Here is a 19,710-nt window from a genome sequence, read left to right as displayed (position 1 = left end):
CTGATTGGTTATGGGCACTCTCTCAAAGAACACTTACAGAACACTTGGGTGCGTTCAGTTTGATTAAACGTTTGTACGTTGAGTGACTGTTTATTTCCCCAAAACATTCTTCAACGTTCTTCAACAGACTTTGAGGTATGTTTGCTCTGTTTGGTGGATGTGGCAGGGAGTGGCTTAAAGCAATGAGTAATGTATTTAAAGGGCAGAGGTGCATGTAAAATCCTTATATATGCACAACCCAACCTCTCCCTGTTTTTCAACTGGCTATTCAGAACAGCACCGTTTCTGTTTAATTGAACATTGCACATCATTTTTTTTGTACTGAACGCAGCCCTGGCAGAGCTAGGTAGAAATACATGGGCCATGTTTTGTACGAAAAGTTTTGGAACGTTGAAGATAGAAATGCTATGAATAGAGTCGAGGTGATTCTTTATTCTACATAGCATATCTCTATCTGAACATAACAAAACGTTGTGTCCTGCTGAACACACCCCTGGTGCCACTCTCGGGCTAAACCACAATGAGCAGGGGTGCAACTGGTAACTTATTTTACCCAACACAGAGGCTATACAATGTCTAAACCAGACATAGCACAATTTTCACAGGCCTTTCTCAAACAAACTGTTTTATACACTTTCTATACAATAGATCTCAATAAACTAATAATAAATATGGTATGAAAGTGACTTGTCGTTTTCCAGGAAGTTGCCTTGTAGTTTTTACACTGATATAATTGTAAATATCTAAAATGACCATGTTTTCACAAATTTTGTGAAATAATTGTGACGCCCAAAATTAGGGCAGACGGAAGAGGAAGCGAAAAATCCCACTCCCTCATTTTTTCTGGTTCATATACAGTCAATGAACTAAGCAGACCAGATCTACAGAGAGGGGAAAAAAGTATTTGATTTTTCGCTTCCTCTTCCGTCGCTGCCCTAATTTTGGGCGTGACAATTATTTCACAAAATTTTCTGATTTTGTACGTTTGCCCACTGAAAAAGAAATGATCACTCTATAATTTTAATGGTAGGTTTATTTGAACAGTGAGAGACAGAATAACAACAACAAAAAAATCCAGAAAAACATGTCAAAAATGTTATACAATTATTTGCATTTTAATGAGGGAAATAAGTATTTGACCCCTCTGCAAAACATGACTTAGTACTTGGTGGCAAAACCCTTGTTGGCAATCACAGAGGTCAGATGTTTCTTGTAGTTGGCCACCAGGTTTGCACACATCTCAGGAGGGATTTTGTCCCACTCCTCTTTGCAGATCTTCTCCAAGTCAAAAAGGTTTCGAGGCTGACGTTTGGCAACTCGAACCTTCAGCTCCCTCCACAGATTTTCTATGGGATTAAGATCTGGAGACTGGCTAGCCACTCCAGGACCTTAATGTGCTTCTTCTTGAGCCACTCCTTTGTTGCCTTGGCCGTGTGTTTTGGGTCATTGTCATGCTGGAATACACATTTTCAATGCCCTGGCTGAGGGAAGGAGCTTCTCACCCAAGATTTGACGGTACATGGCCCCATCCATCGTCCCTTTGATGCGGTGAAGTTGTCCTGTCCCCTTAGCAGAAAAACACCCCCAAAGCATAATGTTTCCACCTCCATGTTTGACGGTGGGGATGGTATTCTTGGGGTCATAGGCAGCATATCTCCTCCTCCAAACACGGCGAGTTGAGTTGATGCCAAAGAGCTCCATTTTGGTCTCATCTGACCACAACACTTTCACCCAGTTGTCCTCTGAATCATTCAGATGTTCATTGGCAAACTTCAGACGGGCATGTATATGTGCTTTCTTGAGCAGGGGGACCGCTGCAGGATTTCAGTATTTCACGGCGTAGTGTGTTATCAATTGTTTTCTTGGTGACTATGGTCCCAGCTGCCTTGAGATCATTGACAAGATCCTCCCGTGTAGTTCTGGGCTGATTCCTCACCGTTCTCATGATCATTGTAACTCCACGAGGTGAGATCTTGCATGGAGCCCCAGGCCGAGGGAGATTGACAGTTCTTTTGTGGTTCTTCCATTTGCGAATAATTGCACCAACTGTTGTCACCTTCTCACCAAGCTGCTTGGCGATGGTCTTGTAGTCCATTCCAGCCTTGTGTAGGTCTACAATCTTGTCCCTGACATCCTTTGAGAGCTCTTTGGTCTTGGCCATGGTGGAGAGTTTGGAATCTGATTGATTGATTGCTTCTGTGGACAGATGTCTTTTATACAGGTAACAAACGGAGATTAGGAGCACTCCCTTTAAGAGTGTGCTCCTAATCTCAGCTCATTACCTGTATAAAAGACACCTGGGAGCCAGAAATCCTTCTGATTGAGAGGGGTACAAATACTTATTTCCCTCATTAAAATGCAAATCAATTTATAACATTTTTGACATGCGTTTTTCTTGATTTTGTTGTTGTTATTCTGCCTCTCACTGTTCAAATAAACCTACCATTAAAATTATAGACTGATAATTTCTTTGTCAGTGGGCAAACGTACAAAATCAGCAGGGGATCAAATACTTTTTTTTCCTCACTGTACAGTAGCTGCTATCGCATTGGTGTCTATGGGGACTTTCATAGCGTACTGTGACAATTTTTGTTCAATGGTAAACGGCCTGAGTGGGACATCTTCATTTTTCCATCATCTTTGACTTGAGGACAGGACAAAATGACAGAACCCCTGGGGAAAAGGAGTGTGAGTGTCTCATGCATCCGATGGTGTACAACCACACGTGCGCGGCCGCGTCTCGTATCGAGAGTGAACAAGCGGACCCCAGAGAGGTGGCAACAAACACATGACGAAGTAAGCACTCAAAATAAGTGCACCGATGGCATATTTCCACAAAGCCCAGTATTTTAACCAAAAGGCTCAGACTTTTCTGTTTCCATCTCCGCAGGCCAGCACCGTGTCTCAGTGGGCCATGCTCGTAGCGGACCTGCTCTGACTTAGGGCCAAGCCCAGGCCACTGATACTTTTCAGCGTGTATTTACATAACAGTGGCTAACTGAACATGAGTTAACACCTTCTTCTTCTATGGTATATTGGCGATCGCACAATTTAATGTGCATCCCGCCACCTACTGTGCGGGATGGAAACAAAATTGCCAAAAACGGTAACAAACTACCATAAAACTACCAAACTACAAAAAGAAAAAAATCCAACAATTTTTCTGTTAAAAAAGAAAACTAATCTATCCCTACACAGGCTCAAGGGGAACCTGGAAGGGCGGGTCTTCCAGCACCAGTACCCCTTGCAGGTCTTTAGATGTAAAATCCTTAAGTCCCAAAAACTTTTCTCCCGCCGTCACACTAATCTCCAGTTTCTTAGACTTCGTTGAAACTTGTGCCGTACGGTTTATAACTGTGGCAATGAATGCCACAAAATCCACCAAGGTATCTTTTGACTGGCAGCAAATATTTACTACAGGCTGTGGTGCATTGACTACCATATCTTCACTAGCATCACTTGTTTTCTCAATTATTTTAATAGCCACCGCATAGGAGATTCGATTGACCGCTCTAACTTTTGCCACCTCAATCTTCTTCACCCTTACAGGGAACTCCAGGAACTCGTGATCATGATCCCCACCACAATTGCAACACTCACTGTCATCCTTCTACACATTGTTGTTCCGTATACTCTGTCCATCTGCACACACTGGGAACATGGCCAAATCCTTTACAATTTTTACACTGGAATGGTTTGGGGACAAAAGCTCAAAATCTTACATAACCAAGCTTCACATGTGTAGGCATTTGCTCTTTATCAAAAAACAACAGGACCAACAGACTTTCTTCTTTTTCTCCATTCACCCAGCGGGTCAGGCGCCGGCACCAACCACACCAGCATTCTCTTCAGGGATTCAACCTGAACATCCGATGTCACCCCGAGATGACTCCTTTGACGGGTGCTCTACTCCAAAGTTCATAAGACAAAACTTCTGTTTTCCGGATTCTTTTGAGGCTCAGTGCAATCTTGCTCTGTTCTTCAGCAATACAATTAATCTAACGAAGACCTCTCCTGGTCACTCTGACAGACTTTTCCCAGCGCATACTTTACATTTTTTTTTTATTTTTTTTTTACATTTAACCTTTATTTAACTAGGCAAGTCGGTTAAGAACAAATTCTTATTTACAATGATGGCCTAACCTGGCCAAACCCAGATGACGCTGGGCCAATTGTGCGCTGCCCTATGGGACTTCCAATCACGGCCGGATGTGATACAGCCTGGATTCAAACCAGGGACTGTAGTGACACCTCTTGCACTGAGTGCCTTAGACCTTACTTCACCATGTGACACTTCAAACGGGTCTCCCACATATGCATCCTTACTCAACAAATGCATCCCAACAAGAAGTGATTCATTATCATTCATACACGTATCCTCCACTCCAATTTTAGATAAATGAAGGAAATAACTACAGTCACCTATAGTTGACTACCGATAACTGGTATTTCATAGCCACACACGTGTTTAAAATCAGTAACTAAATTGGGGAACTTCATAATTTACTATAGAGCAAGGGAGAGCAGGGTTTTCATTTGGCCGCGAGTGTTATGCGCGCACAGGCATGCCAGTCGCCATCTTTGATTGCTGTGTGCAGTGAAACTGAATTGTCCCCAATTCAACCGTGTACAAGTGAGTCTTAGTACAGATTGCAGACACTACACTGATGCAATGGCATCGCAAGAGGAGGATGAATTAGCTTTGAATTTAATCCCAGATTAAGATTGAATGAATCAGTGTTCGCTGGAGGTTCATTGATTAAACCTAAAATCAATGTATCCCTACCATCACTGGTTCCTTTCTCTGCCAGCTACCATGCACTAGGCTTATTATACACTGAGTGTACAAAACGTTATGAACACCTTCCTAAAATTTAGTTGCACCCCCCCGGTACACAACTGAGCAAGAGGACAAGTACATTAGAGTGTCTAGTTTGAGAAACCAACGCCTCACAAGTCCTCAACTGGCAGCTTAATGAAATAGTACCCGCAAAACACCAGTCTCAATGTCAACAGTGGAGAGGCGACTCCGGGATGCTGGCGTTCTAGGCAGAGTTGCAAAGAAAAAGCCTCATCTCAGACTGACCAATAAAAATAAAAGATTAAGACGGGCAAAAGAACACAGACACTGGTCAGAGGAACTCTGCCTAGAAGGCCAAAAAACTTGACAGAGCTTGTAGAATTTTAAAAAGAGTAATGTGCAAATATTGTACATTCCAGGTGTGAAAAGTTCTTAGACTTAGCCAGAAAGACTCACAGTTGTAATCACTGCCAAAGGTGATTCTAACATGTAATGACTCAGGGGTTTGAATACTTATGTAAATAAGATATATTAGTGTTTTATTTTTCATACATTTTTTACAAACATTGGAATTTTTCTTCACATAGATTTTTCTTCAATTTTTCCAAAGCAATTTACAGTCATGTGTGCATACATTTTACTTACAGGTGGTCCCAAGGATCAAACCCACTATCCTGGCGTTGCAAGCAAAAATTGTGTAAGAATGGATTAGATATCTTGTGCAGTAGGCTACACCATTATTATTCTATTCACTGGTCTAATCGCCTCATCTCTCGCAAGTATTTAATTTTGTATTGCAGGATTAGTATTGTGTTGCAATAGGTTGTACATACAAAACAGCCTCTAGCTCTTTTTTTTCTTACTCTGCTCAAGTGTCTTGTAAAACATGATGTTTGATAACATCTTATGTTACAGAGTCACCTTCTATGGCGTTAACTTATTTAATCAGATGGGTTCAGTTCTCTGAGCCCCCTTGTTCATGTGGATGTTGATGAGTTCCTTGATGGTCTTTGTCATTCTGGAAACACAATTCCAGTGTACCATCTGTCAGCAACATACTGCAGGTTAATGTGTATGGAAATGTAGTCAGGGAATTCCTGTCTCGTCCCTGTCTCTCTCAGGAGTGAGTGGGGCTTGTAATTGAAAGATGAACCGAGAAAGCATGCAGAGGGAGACACAGAACATTGGACAAAGTTGTAATATACTGTAGTGTTTAATGTATTGTGTCGTAATTGTGCAAGAAAATAATTGAGTATCTGTACTTAGATTTGTGTCGCAGCAGACATCTTCATCCTTTACAATGTTTACTCTTGGTGGGGCTGACTCGTCTTCAGAATTGTATTGTTTTATTTTACCAGGTAAGTTGACTGAGAACACATTCCCATTTACAGCAACGACCTGGGGAATAGTTACAGGGTAGAGGAGGGGGATGAATGAGCCAATTGGAAACTGTTGATGGTTAGGTGACCATGATGGTACGAGGGACAGAAATGTACCACACTTACTCATACGATAAGTGCCATGGGATCTTTAGTGACAACAGAGAGTCAGGACACCCGTTTTAACGTCCCATCCAGAAGACGGCACGCTACACAGGGCAATGTCTCCAATCACTGCCCTGGGGCGTTGGGATATTTGTTTTAGAGCAGAGGAAAGAGTGCCTCCTACTAGCCGTCCAACACCACTTCCAGCAGCATCTAGTCTCCCATCTAGGGACCGACCAGTACCTACCCTTATCCTGTTGTGAATAAAGCAAAGACAGGTTGTAGTGTGTAGTGATGGGAGGCTGACCACATGATCAATAGAATGGCTGTGAAAAGCTCTGGCTCATCCTGCTGCCATGACAGCGGTAGCCCTTGGCTCCACAGCAGAGCGAGGTGAAGAAACTGCTGTGGTCCTCTGTCTACATCACTGCTGCCCTGTTTCCTGTGCCTCTGTCTGTGGAGGGCTGCTGCTGCTGCCTTGCTCATATTAACATCTATATTTATCTCTCTTACTTAATCAAACACAGGGCCTGGTGGAGAGCTTCCTGAGTAGGATGAAGATGTACCCTGGCTTTCCTTAAGCTACATTGTACTGTACTCACTGTAGTTCACTGGCCCTATACAGTGCTTGTCTTACAGTGATTTACAGTGTGCATTACCACAGTGGCTGACCCAGTAAATTTCACTATAGGGTTCCATGACTACAGCCCTGAATAAAATCAAGTTTATTGGTCGCGTTCAAATTTGCAGGTATTATAGCAGCTGCAGTGAAATGCTTGTGTTACTAGCTCCAACAGCGCAGTAGAGTGTCTTGTGTTACTAGCTCCAACAGTGAAGTAAAATGTCTTGTGTTACTAGCTCCAACAGTGCAGTAAAATGTCTTGTGTTACTAGCTCCAACAGTGCAGTAAAATGTCTTGTGTTACTAGCTCCAACAGTACAGTAGAATGTCTTGTGTTACTAGCTCCAACAGTACAGTAGAATGTCTTGTGTTACTAGCTCCAACAGTACAGTAGAATGTCTTGTGTTACTAGCTCCAACAGTACAGTAGAATGTCTTCTGTTACTAGCTCCAACAGTACAATAGAATATATTGTGTTACTAGCTCCAACAGACACTAGTGTCTTGTGTTACTAGCTCCAACAGTGCAGTAGAATGTCTTGTGTTACTAGCTCCAACAGTGCAGTGGAATGTCTTGTGTTACTAGCTCCAACAGTACAGTAGAATGTCTTGTGTTACTAGCTCCAACAGTGCAGTAGAATGTCTTGTGTTACAAGCTCCAACAGTGCAGTAGAATGTCTCACAAATACTCAATAATCAAAACAAGAAATCAAGAAATGACTGAACAAGTCCAAGTAACTATCCAGAGTAGATTGTATTAGTGAGCATGTGTCAGAAAGAACCCAGAATATAAATATGTGGTGTGTATAGACAGTATATCATTTGGAAAGAAAATGGTATGTACAGTAGTACAGTGCCTTGCAAAAGTATTCATCCCCCTTGGCGTTTTTCCTATTTTGTTGCATTACAACCTGTAATTTAAATGGATTTTATTTGGATTTCATGTAATCGACATACACAAAATAGTCCAAATTGGTGAAGTGAAATGAAAAATATAACATGTTTTAAAAAAAAAAAAAGGAAACGTGGTGCGTGCATATGTATTCACCCCTTTGCTATGAAGCCCCTAAATAAGATCTAGTGCAACCAATTACCTTCAGAAGTCACATAATTAGTTAAATACAGTCCACCTGTGTGCAATCTAAGTGTCACATGATCTGTCACATGATCTCAGTATATATATACACCTGTTCTGAAAGGCACCAGAGTGTGCAACACCACTAAGCAAGGGGCACCACCAAGCAACCGGCAAAATGAAGACCAAGGAGCTCTCCAAACAGGTCAGGACAAGTTGTGGAGAAGTACAGATCAGAGTTGGGTTATAAAAAAATATCAGAAACTTTGAACATCCCACGGAGCACCATTAAATCCATTATTAAAAAATGGAAAGAATATGGCACCACAACAAACCTGCCAAGAGAGCACCAGCCACCAAAACTCACAGACCAGGCAAGGAGGGAATTAATCAGAGAGGCAACAAAGAGAACAAGGAGTATCTGTCCATAGGACCACTTTAAGCTATACACTCGACGGAGCTGGACTTTACGGAAAAGTAGCCAGACAAAAGCCATTGCTAAAATACAAAATAAGCAAACACGTTTGGTATTTGCCAAAAGGCATGTGGGAGACTCCCCAAACATATGGAAGAAGGCACTCTGGTTCGATTAGACTAAAATGTAGCTTTTTGGCCATCAAGGAAAACACTATGTCTGGCGCAAATCCAACACCTCTCATCACCCCGAGAACAATATCCCCACAGTGAAGCATGGTGGTGGCAGCATCATGCTGTGGGGATGTTTTTCATCTGCAGGGACTGGGAAACTGATCAGAATTGAAGGAATGATGGATGGTGCTAAATACAGGGAAATTCTTGAGGGAAATCTGTTTCAGTTTTCCAGAGATTTGAGACTGGGATGTAGGTTCACCTTCCGGCAGGACAATGGCCCTAAGCATACTGCTAAAGCAACACTCGAGTGGTTTAAGGGGAAACATTTAAATGTCTTGGAATGGCCTAGTCAAAGCCCAGACCTCAATCCAATTGAGAATCTGTGTTATGACTTAAAGATTTCTGTACACCAGCGGAACCCATCCAACTTGAAGGAGCTGGAGCAGTTTGCCTTGAAGAATGGGCAAAAATCCCAGTGTCTAGATGTGCCAAGTTTATAGAGACATACCCCAAGAGACTTCCAGCTGTAATTGCTGCAAAAGGTGGCTCTACAAAGTATTGACTTTGGGGGGGGTGAATAGTTATGCACGCTCAAGTTCAATTTTTTGTCTTATTTCTTGTTTGTTTCACAATAAAAAATATTTTGCATCTTTAAAGTGGTAGGCATGTTGTGTAAATCAAATGATACAAACCCCCCAAAATTCCATGTTAATTCCAGTTTTTAAGGCAACAAAATAGGAAAAATGCCAAGGGGGGGTAATACTTCCGCAAGCCGCTGTAGGTATATTAGGGTGAGCTATCTCGAGAATAAAGTATATACATACGCACATACGGTGATTAAGCAACATTATATAAACAGAATATGAAGTGACCAGAATTCAATGACTCTATATACATGGGGCATTAATATCAAGGCGCAGGGCAGAGTCCTGGGCAGGTAGCCAACTACTGTAGTGATGGCTGTTCAACAGTCTGATGGCCTGGAGATGGCCTTGACAAAGTGTATACTGGGTTGGCTTTGTTTTGGCAAAGTTTTCTATCGCTGTAGTCAGCCCAATTTGTATCATCTGTCCCCTTATAGAGGATTCACTATAGCTACCCATTGCCACCTCAGCAGAAAATAGATGTTTGTTGTAGCTGCTGCCCTAATACTGTAGAAATGGTTTTAATGTCCATCAATTAGCCTCAATTACACTGCAATGACAAAAACCTGCTGTGTGTGAAAGCTGCCAGGCGCTGTGCTCTTCTCTTGCAGTCAGTCTACAAAGCCTGGTTATGCTCAGAATACTTCAACGCCACCCAGAGCCAGTGTCAACACAGGATTCCCTGCAAGCAATATTGTCTGGAGGTCCAGACCATGTGCCCCTTTGTGTTACCAGACAATGACGACTTGGTCTACGGAGGACTATCCAGTTTCATCTGTACAGGTACAGTATGATTGGTGCCTTGAGTGACATTTAGTCGTTTTTGTTGTTACCGTTTTTCTCTCAAGCTCATGTATTTTCACAGAAACTGTGGGTCGATTCCACACCAGGAAGACCTGAAAATATTTTGGATATCTCAGATTGTTATATAACTAGCTCCTTGTTCTATCTGTGCCCGTAGTTGACAGCAGCTGCCATTACTGCAGCAACGGAAAATCTGTTGTCCGGATCCTTTTGAGGCTCACTGCAATCTTCCTCTGTTTTTCAGAAATGCAATGAATCAAAATAAGACCACTCCTGGTCACTGACAGACTCCACTTTTCCCAGCGCATACTAACCATTTTTGACACCTCAAACAGGTCTCCCACATATGCATCCTTATTCAACAAACGCATCCCAACAAGAAGCGATTCATACACATATCCTCCACTACAATTTTAGAAAATGTACTTTTTGTTCCAGTTTTTGATTCTACTGTTGTCCATTCAGAACATTCGTCTACACCAATTTTTCTCACCAACTTTGCTTGATTCGAACTCATCATCCACTTCCGCCATCTTTCCCAAGCACACCCTACTATAGGCCTTTCTCTCGCATGAGGGGGGAGTCAAGTTATGGAGGACTTTCTGGGACTACTGTTTCTGTTTTTTCGCTGCTGTGGTAATGGCAGCTGCTGTCAACTACGGGCACAGATAGAACAAGGAGCTAGTTCTAAAAACAATTTGCTACGGGTGCATCAAAACGATTTATCCGGTAAAAAATAAATGTTAGTCTTTCTTCTAAATTAAGCTAGAGCCGCAAAAGCCGCAAAAAAACAAAGCATAGCTCATGCCTTTCAAGCAACTTTTTTCAAATCATCACTAGAGTCACATCATGCAATGTATTAAAAATCTAAACATATAGCCCAATGTTTGTAGAACAACTAAAGTTACATTAATAACTCTAAAGCATATAGGAGTACTTGCGTCCCACCTGGCCAACATCCGGTGAAATTGCAGAGCGCGAAATTCAAACTACAGAATTATAAATATTTAACTTTCATAAAATGACAAGTGTAATACATCAAAATAAAGCTTAACTTCTTGTTAATCCAGCCTCTGTGTCAGATTTCAGAAAGGCTTTACGGCGAAAGCACACCATGCGATTATCTGAGGACAAGCATGAAAAACATATTTCAACCAGGCAGGTGCGCCACGCAAGTCAGAAATAGCGATATAATAAATGCCTTACCTTTGATGATCTTCTTCTGTTGGCACTCCAAAAGGTCCCAGATACATCACAAATGGTCCTTTTGTTCGAGAATGTCCTTCTTTATATCCATAAAAACTCAGTTTAGCTGGCGCGCTTCAGTCAATAATTCACCCAGTTTCCCTCCATCAAAATGCATACAAAATGAATCCCAAACGTTACTAATAAACTTTTCCAAACAAGTCAAACAACGTTTATAATCAAACCTTAGGTACCCTAATACATAAATAAACGATAAAATTTAAGATGGAGAATCGTTATTGTCTTTACTCACAGACATACTCACAGACATAATTTTAACAGTTTTAGAAACTTTAGAGTGTTTTCTATCCAAATCTACCAATTATATGCATATCCTAGCTTCTGGGCCTGAGTAACAGGAAGTTTACTTTGGGCATGCTTTTCATCCGGACGTGAAAATACTGCCCCCTACCCAAGAGAGGTTAACCGCTGAACACAGAATTGCCCCATGTGCGCACTCCCTCAAATCATTTGGAGAAAATATCCTTTCTATTTTATTCAGCTTTGTTCAACTGTATTCTTCATACTATAAAATAATGCTGTGTAATTCTAAGCAAATCTTGTCTGCTAAATGAACTAGTGTAACCCAAAGCCATTTGGCATAGCCAGATCAGGACCTAACATAAGGACAACTCAGAGTATGCTATTCTGTTCTTCTGAAATAGACTACATTTTCTTCATATCATGCTTCTTTAGACCTGTCTAAAATAAATAATGGATTTATTGTGAAGGTGTAGGCTATATTTCATGGATTTATTATACTTTTTAAAATCTAGATGTTCCAAAGATCTGCATCAGTGGCTTGTACTGTAGGCTATGTTTGGAAGCCAGGAGATGCCAAATGTGTTTATATTAATTGTCGTTGCACGGAGGAGCAGCGCTCAATCACTTTTTTCAATTTGAGAATACACGGATCTGGTAAAAATATTTAGTTGAAATGTATTCGGATAAATTATCAATAAATTGTATTTAATTACCTCAAAAATTCCAAGAAAAACACAAGTTGGTCCAACTTCTTTAACATCATTTTGCGATCCTGGCGCTGTCCTTTCAGCACCACGAAGGGCGCCTAATAATCTAATAGTCATACTCATCACTTATTATTGTTATTACAAATAGAAGATTATCACTTCTCACAATGGTGCTCATTTAGTAAAGTTAGAACAAAGCGGAATCAATGTCTCACAAGATCACATAACTAACCATTTGCATTTTACATAACAGAACTGAATATAGTACCATAGCATAGTAGGCCTATAACGTTACTGTTAAATCAAAAACACTTCCTAATTTCTAATTACATTTTAGGATGGTTAGCTGGTTAGTAAAAACAAATGATAATGTGCTAAATCTCAACAGAGCTTTGATTGAAACAAAATACAAGAAAAGCTAATAGTTTGTTAACACCATCTGCTCTAATTTGATAACCAAACAGTAATTAAATAAGATCTACATGAATATTCCCATGGAAATGATTCAGATCAATCAAATGATTAGCATGGAGATGCAGTTTGGATGTTTCACCGGTAAAACGTGAAGAATGATGATGAAGAATGATGATGGCCTATTTTGAAATTAGGTAGCCTACTTTTTGAGTTATGATCAATGTTGTGAGCACCACCAACACAATGAATGTAAAAATGGATTCAAAGGGAACTCCCTCTGCTGGTGATTTGCAATACAAGGTTATAACATTTACAGAATTACAGGAAATGATTTACAGAAAAGACAGAAATGCCAGTGGTGGAGGTGTTTCTGTTTTATATTCAGAACCCCATTCCTGTAATGATTACAGAGGATCTCATGTTAAATACTATTGAAGTAATATGGCTACAGGTTAATCTGCCTCACCTAAACCCCATTCTTGTGGGAAGCTACTATAGACCACCAAGTGCTAACAGTCAGTATCTGGATAACATGTGTGAAATGCTTGATAATGTTTGTTATATCAACAGAGAGGTATATTTTCTGGGTGTTTTAATATTGACTGGCTTTCATCAAGCTGCCCACTCAAGAAAAATCTTCACTAGTACCTGCAACCTGGTTCAGGTTATCAGTCAACCTACCAGAGTAGTTACAAACAGCACAGGAATGAAATCATTAACATGTACTGATCACATCTTTACTCATGCTTGAAAGCGGTATCCAGATGCAGTGACCACAATATAATAGCCATATCTAGGAAAACCAAAGTTCCAAAGCCTGTGCCTAATATAGTGTATAAGAGGTCATACAATACGTTTTGTAGTGATTCCTATGTTGTTCATGTAAAGAATATCTGTTGGTCCGTGGTATGTAATGAGGAGCAACCAGACGTTGCACTTGACACATTTATGAAATTGCTCATCCTAGTTACTAATAAGTATGCACCTGTAACAGTGTAGGTTCCGTCCCTCTCTTCGCCCCAGCCTGGGACCCTTGCACACATCAACAACTGACACCCACGAAGCATCGTTACCCATCGCGCCACGGCCCTTGCAACACAAGGGGAAACCCTACTTCAAGTCTCAGAGCGAGTGACGTCACTGATTGAAATGCTATTAGCGCGCACCACCGCTAACTAACTAGCCATTTCACATCGGTTACACTCACCCCCCCTTTGACCTCCTCCTTTTCCGCAGCAACCAATGATCCGGGTCAACAGCATCAATGTAACAGTGTAGGTTCCGTCCCTCTCTTCGCCCTAACCTGGGCTCGAACCAGGGACCCTTGCACACATCAACAACTGACACCCACGAAGCATCGTTACCCATCGCGCCACAAAAGCCCCTTGCAACGCAAGGGGAAACCCTACTTCAAGTCTCAGAGCGAGTGACGTCACTGATTGAAATGCTATTAGCGCGCACCACCACTAACTAACTAGCCATTTCACATCGGTTACACACCCATTAAGAAAATTACTGTAAAAACTGTTCAATCCCCATGGATTGATGAGGAATTGAAAAATTGTATGGTTGAGAGGGATGAGGCATGCCTAATAAAAAAAATATTAGGAATGCCTAATAAGTCTGGCTGCACAACCGATTATTAAATGTACTGCAAATTGAGAAATCATGTGACTAAACTGAATAAAAAGAATAAGAAACTACAGTATCAAACAAAGATAAATGACATAACGAATTATAGTAAAAAGCTTTGGAGCACCTTCAATGAAATTTGGGGAAGTAAGGCAAACTCAGCTCCATCATTCATTGAATCAGATGGCTTATTCATTACAAAACGGACTGATATTGCCAACTACTTTAATTATTTTTTTCATTGGCAAGATTAGCAAACTTAGGCATGACATGCCAGCAACAAACGCTGACACTACACATCCAAGTATTTCTGACCAAATTATGAAACACAAGAATTGTAATTTTGAATTCCGTATTGTTGAGTATAGAAGAGGTGAAAAAATGATTGTTGTCTATCAACAATGACAAGCCACCGGAGTCTGACATCTTGGATGGAAAATGACTGAGGATAATAGCGGACGATATTGCCACATCTTCAATTTAAGCCTACTAGAAAGTGTGTGCCCTCAATTCTGGAGGGAAGTAAAAGTCATTCCGCTACCTAAGAATAGTAAAGCGCCCTTTACTGGCTCAAATAGCAGACCAATCAGCCTGTTACCAACCCTTAGTAAAGTTTTGGAAAAAATAGTGTTTGACCAAGTACAATGCTATTTTACAGTAAACAAATTGACAACAGACTTTCAGCACGCTTATAGGGAAGGACATTCAACAAGCACAGCACTTACACAAATGACTGATGATTGGCTGAGAGAAATTGATAATAAAAAGATTGTGGGGGCTGTTTGTTCAACTTCAGTGCGGCTTTTGCATTATCGATCATAGTCTGCTGGTGGAAAAACATGTGTTACAGCTTTACACCACCAATATATTGTAAATAAAGAGTTACCTGTCTAACAGGACACAGAGGGTGTTCTTTAATGGAAGCCTCTCCAACATAATCCAGGTAGTGATGGTTGCTGATAATGGGCCTCCGTATGCCAATGTAGATATTCCATGAAAAATCAGCTGTTTCCTGCTACAATAGTCATTTACAACATTAACAATGTCTCCACTGTATTTCTGATCAATTTGATGTTATTTTAATGGACAAAAAAATAGCTTTTTGTTCAAAAACAAGGACATTTCTAAGTGACCCCAAACTTTTGAACGGTAGTGTATCAAATCAAAGTTTATTTGTCACGTGCGCCGAATACAACAGGTGTAGACTTTACAGTGAAATTCTTACTTACAGGCTCTAACCAATAGTGCAAAAAAGGTATTAGGTGAACAATAGGTAAGTAAAGAAATAAAACAACCGTAAAAAGACAGTGAAAAATAACAGTAGCGAGGCTATAAAAGTAGCAAGGCTACATACAGACACCGGTTAGTCAGGCTGATTGAGGTAGTATGTACATGTAGATATGGTTAAAGTATGGGTAATGTCTTCAAAAATATTGTATTCCAAATGAAAAATAAGCCAAATCCTTTTGAGATATTCATATTAATATTTTTAATGTTTAATAAATTAATGTGAAAAATTCTATTACAGAATCTAGACCGACTCCATAGTTTAGAAAACAAGATGTTGTCTGTATGTGTCACGCCCTGACCAGGTGAACTCGGGTATATTGGGTCAGGGTGTGTCATGTTAGGTATTTTTCATTGGTTTGTGTTTGGTTTACGTTTTAGCCTTGTGTAGGCTCTAGGTGGGTTATTTCTATGTTGAGTTCTGTCGATTCCCAATCAGAGACAGCTGTCGCTAATTGTCTCTGATTGGGATCACATTTAAGTTGCTGTTTTCCCCACGCTGTTTGTGGGGTGTTGTCTCTTTGTTTGAGCACGTAACGTATCTGCATTTTTCTTGATTTTTGTGTACATGTTTAATTCCAGTGTGTTGAATAAACATGTGTTCGCTCCCAGCTGCGTTTTGGTCCGCTTCCTCGTCACCAGGCGACGAACGTTACAGTATGATGTACGGATCGTAGTACACACCTTCAATTTTTCTACATTTTGTTGTGATACAGCCAGAATTTTAAATGTAGTAATCAAGATTTTTTGTCACTGGGCGCCACACAATAACCCATAATGTCGAAGTGGAATTATGTTTTTCAAAATGTTTACTAATTAAAAAGCTGAAATGTCTTGAGTCGATAAGTATTCAACTCCTTTGTTATGGCAAGCCTATGCAAGTTCCGAAATACAAAAGTCACATAATAAGTTGCATGGACTCACTCTGTGTGCAGTAATAGTGTTTAACATTATTTTTGCATGACTACCCTCCTCTCTGTACCACACACATACAATTATCTGTAAGGTCCCTTAGTCGGGCAGTGAATTTAAAATATAGATTCAACCACTAAGACCAGGGAGGTTTTTCAATGGCTCGCAAAGAAGGGCACCTATTGATAGATGTTTTTTTTTAAGCAGATATTGAATATCCCTTTGAGCATAGTGAAGTTATTCATTACACTTTTGATGGTGTATCAATACGCCGAGTCCCTACAAAGATACAGATGTCCTTCCTAACTCAGTTGACAGAGAGGAAGGATACTGCTCAGGGATTTTACCATAAGACCAATGAGTTAATGGCTGTGATAGTAGAAAACTGAGGATGGATCAACAACATTGTAGTTACTCCACAATACTAACCTAATTGACAGAGTGAAAGAAGAAAACCAGTACAGAATAACAAATATTCCAAACATGCATTCTGTTTGCAATAGGCACTAAAGTAAAACTGAAAAAAATGTGGAAAAGAAATTAACTTTTCGTCCTCAATACAAGGTGTTATGTTTGGGGCAAATTCAATTCAACACATTACTGAGTACCACTCTCCATATTTTCCAGCATAGAGGTGGCTGCATCATATTATGGGCATGCTTGTAATCATTAAGAACTGGGGAGTTTTTCAGGATAGATGTAACGGTTGTCTTCGTGAAGAGAGGACCAAGGCGCAGCGGGTTGCGTGCTCAACATTATAATTTATTAAATGTGAACACCAAAAAAACAATAAACAAAGACACAACGACAAGAAACAGTTTTGCAGGCTACACCAACGCAATGCAAAAACAACTACCCACAATTAACAAACAAAAGCACATCCCTATATATAGGTCTCTCAATCAAAGGCAACTACAAACACCTGCCTTCAATTAAGAGTCCAACACCCAATTACCTAACATAGAAATTACTAAACTAGAAAGAACATAGAAATACAAAAACATAGAACATAACCCAAAACCCGGAAATAATAAATCAAACACCCTTCTAAACAAACCACCACCCCGAACCACATAAAACAAATACCCTCTGCCACGTCCTGACCAAACTACAATCACAAATAACCCCTATACTGGTCAGGACGTGACAATAGAAAAGAAATGGAATGGAGCACATGCAAAATCCCAGAGGAAAACCTGGTTCAGTCTGCTTTCCACCAGACACTGGTATATGAATTTACCTTTCAGCAGGACAATAACGTAAAACACAAGTTGCTTACCAAGAAGGCAGTGAATGTTCCTGAGTGGCCATGTTACAGTTTTTACTTAAATCTACATGACAATCTATGGCAAGACATGAAAAGGGTTTTCTAGCAATGGTCAACAACCAATTTGACAGAGCTTGAAGAATTTTGAAAAAAATAATGGACAAATGTTGCACAGTCCAGGTGTGGAAAGCTTTTAGCCAGAAAGACTCACTGCTGTAACCGCTGCTTCTACAAAGTATTGACTCAAGGGAGTGAATATTTATGTAAATGTCATATTTCTGTATTTCATTTTCAAAAAATGTGCAACAATTTCCAAAAATAAATATTCACTTTGTATTGTTTGTAGATTGGTAAAAAAAAAATGTTTTATTTAATCAGTTTTTAATTCAGGCTGTTAATAAACAACAAAATGTGGAATAAGTCAAGGAGTATGAATACTTTCTGAAGGCACTGTATAGGTCTAGAAAGGGCCTATAATGGCCACTTTCATCATTACTTTCCAAAAAATGTTCATACAAATGTGAAAAGCAGGTCAAACATCATTCCTTCCAGTGAAGTTTCTATGTGAGAATTGCCAGAACATTCTGAGATACCCAAAATATTTTCGGGCTTTCCTGGGGTGGAATCGCCTGGTATCTTGTTGTTTGTTGTCATCTGATAAACTAATCTAGAGCTGAATTATGTTTCTTCTCTGTGTGTGATGCAGGGCTACTAGAAAACCATTTAACCAATGCAGACCCAGAGTGTTGTGATGTCAGATGGAGTGGCTGTGACCCCTCTGTGGGGGCGGCGTGCGCCCTGACACAGCTTCCAGGGTCGTCGTCATGGCAGCGGCGCAGCTCCCCTCCCGTGTCAGCTGCATCGCGGCTTTGCAGCAGCAGACTAAGACTGTGTGTTCTGGTCCTCATCCTGCTGCACACTGTCGTCTCCTTCTCCACTGTCCAGAGCAGTGGCGCTGTGGGCCTGGAGACCATGGTACCCCTACCCCTGGAGGAGAGCTCTGCCCGAGAGGAGTGACTGATTATGAACAAGAGTTTCTACTGTTCCCTGCCTCCAGTCTACAGAGACCCCTTCCTTCACAGTACCTGAGGAGTGAGGCGTTTATAACCCTCTCTCTCCATCCAGTCCCCTCCACAGGACATCAGGAATGAGGAGGTTATACACCGCTCCAGGGCAGGCTACAGGTCGGTATACCTCCTCACCCTCCACCACACTGGAGGAGTGGAGAAGCACGGGCCCTCCCCTACCTCGACACAGAGAGGTATGGAGGTGGATGAGGTTTCGAAACTGAGAACCAGACATGTCTCACATGTAAGGAGGACATGAAAGGGCATAGGGAAAGAGAGGCGGGTCTCCTATCATGCCAGGGCCCAGAGGAAGGGTCGATTTTATAACTGAAAGCTGTATGCTGTTTCTGAGAAGGGTTTGGGTACAAATGGCCTTTTTTAAGTTTTATCACTATATTTAATGAGTTGAGTGATGGTTTTGGGGATTTATGTATGAGGTTGGGTGTTGAGTTTATGTGAACTGCACAGTGGGGAAAAGTATGAGTTGTCGGCTCATATGCTATTTTTTTTTAATCTGGTGTGTGTGTGTGTGTGTGTGTGTGTGTGTGTGTGTGGTGTGTGTGTGTGTGTGTGTGTGTGTGTGTGTGTGTGTGTGTGTGTGTGTGTGTGTGTGTGTGTGTGTGTGGGGGAATACAGTGAAGAAGTCAGCAATATAATATATATGACCCAACACAAATCAGATGACCATTACATCTTCCAAGCTAACAGAATACGCACAACAAATACTTTGTTTGGCTCAGAGTAAATATTATTCTTATTCTCAGTACCACTACCCTCATTATCATACACCAAGTAGAATCAGTTCATGCAAGTATTGGATTACAGATCCTAATCAAAGGTAAACCATGTTGTTTTTGATAGATGTCAGAAGTACACTACTAATGCTGTGGAGGAACA

General features: G+C 40.7%; 1 protein-coding gene across 1 annotated transcript in view; it reads left to right on the top strand.

Moving 5' to 3' along the window:
* LOC106603305 (NALCN channel auxiliary factor 2) overlaps nucleotides 1-19,382 on the top strand; it is a 61,637-nt gene extending 42,255 nt beyond the window's left edge. Inside the window, exons 2-3 of the mRNA XM_014196819.3 lie at nucleotides 9,826-9,997; nucleotides 18,453-19,382. Coding sequence (XP_014052294.1) covers nucleotides 9,826-9,997; nucleotides 18,453-18,763 — 483 coding nt within the window. The 3' untranslated portion in view covers nucleotides 18,764-19,382. The remainder of the gene's footprint in view (nucleotides 1-9,825; nucleotides 9,998-18,452) is intronic.
* The last annotated feature ends 328 nt before the right edge of the window (nucleotides 19,383-19,710 follow it).

This window comes from Salmo salar, chromosome 04, assembly GCF_965601325.2.
Source record: "Salmo salar chromosome 04, fSalSal1, whole genome shotgun sequence".
In the NCBI taxonomy this organism is placed as follows: domain Eukaryota; kingdom Metazoa; phylum Chordata; class Actinopteri; order Salmoniformes; family Salmonidae; genus Salmo; species Salmo salar.
This window is presented reverse-complemented; position numbering and strand designations above follow the sequence as displayed.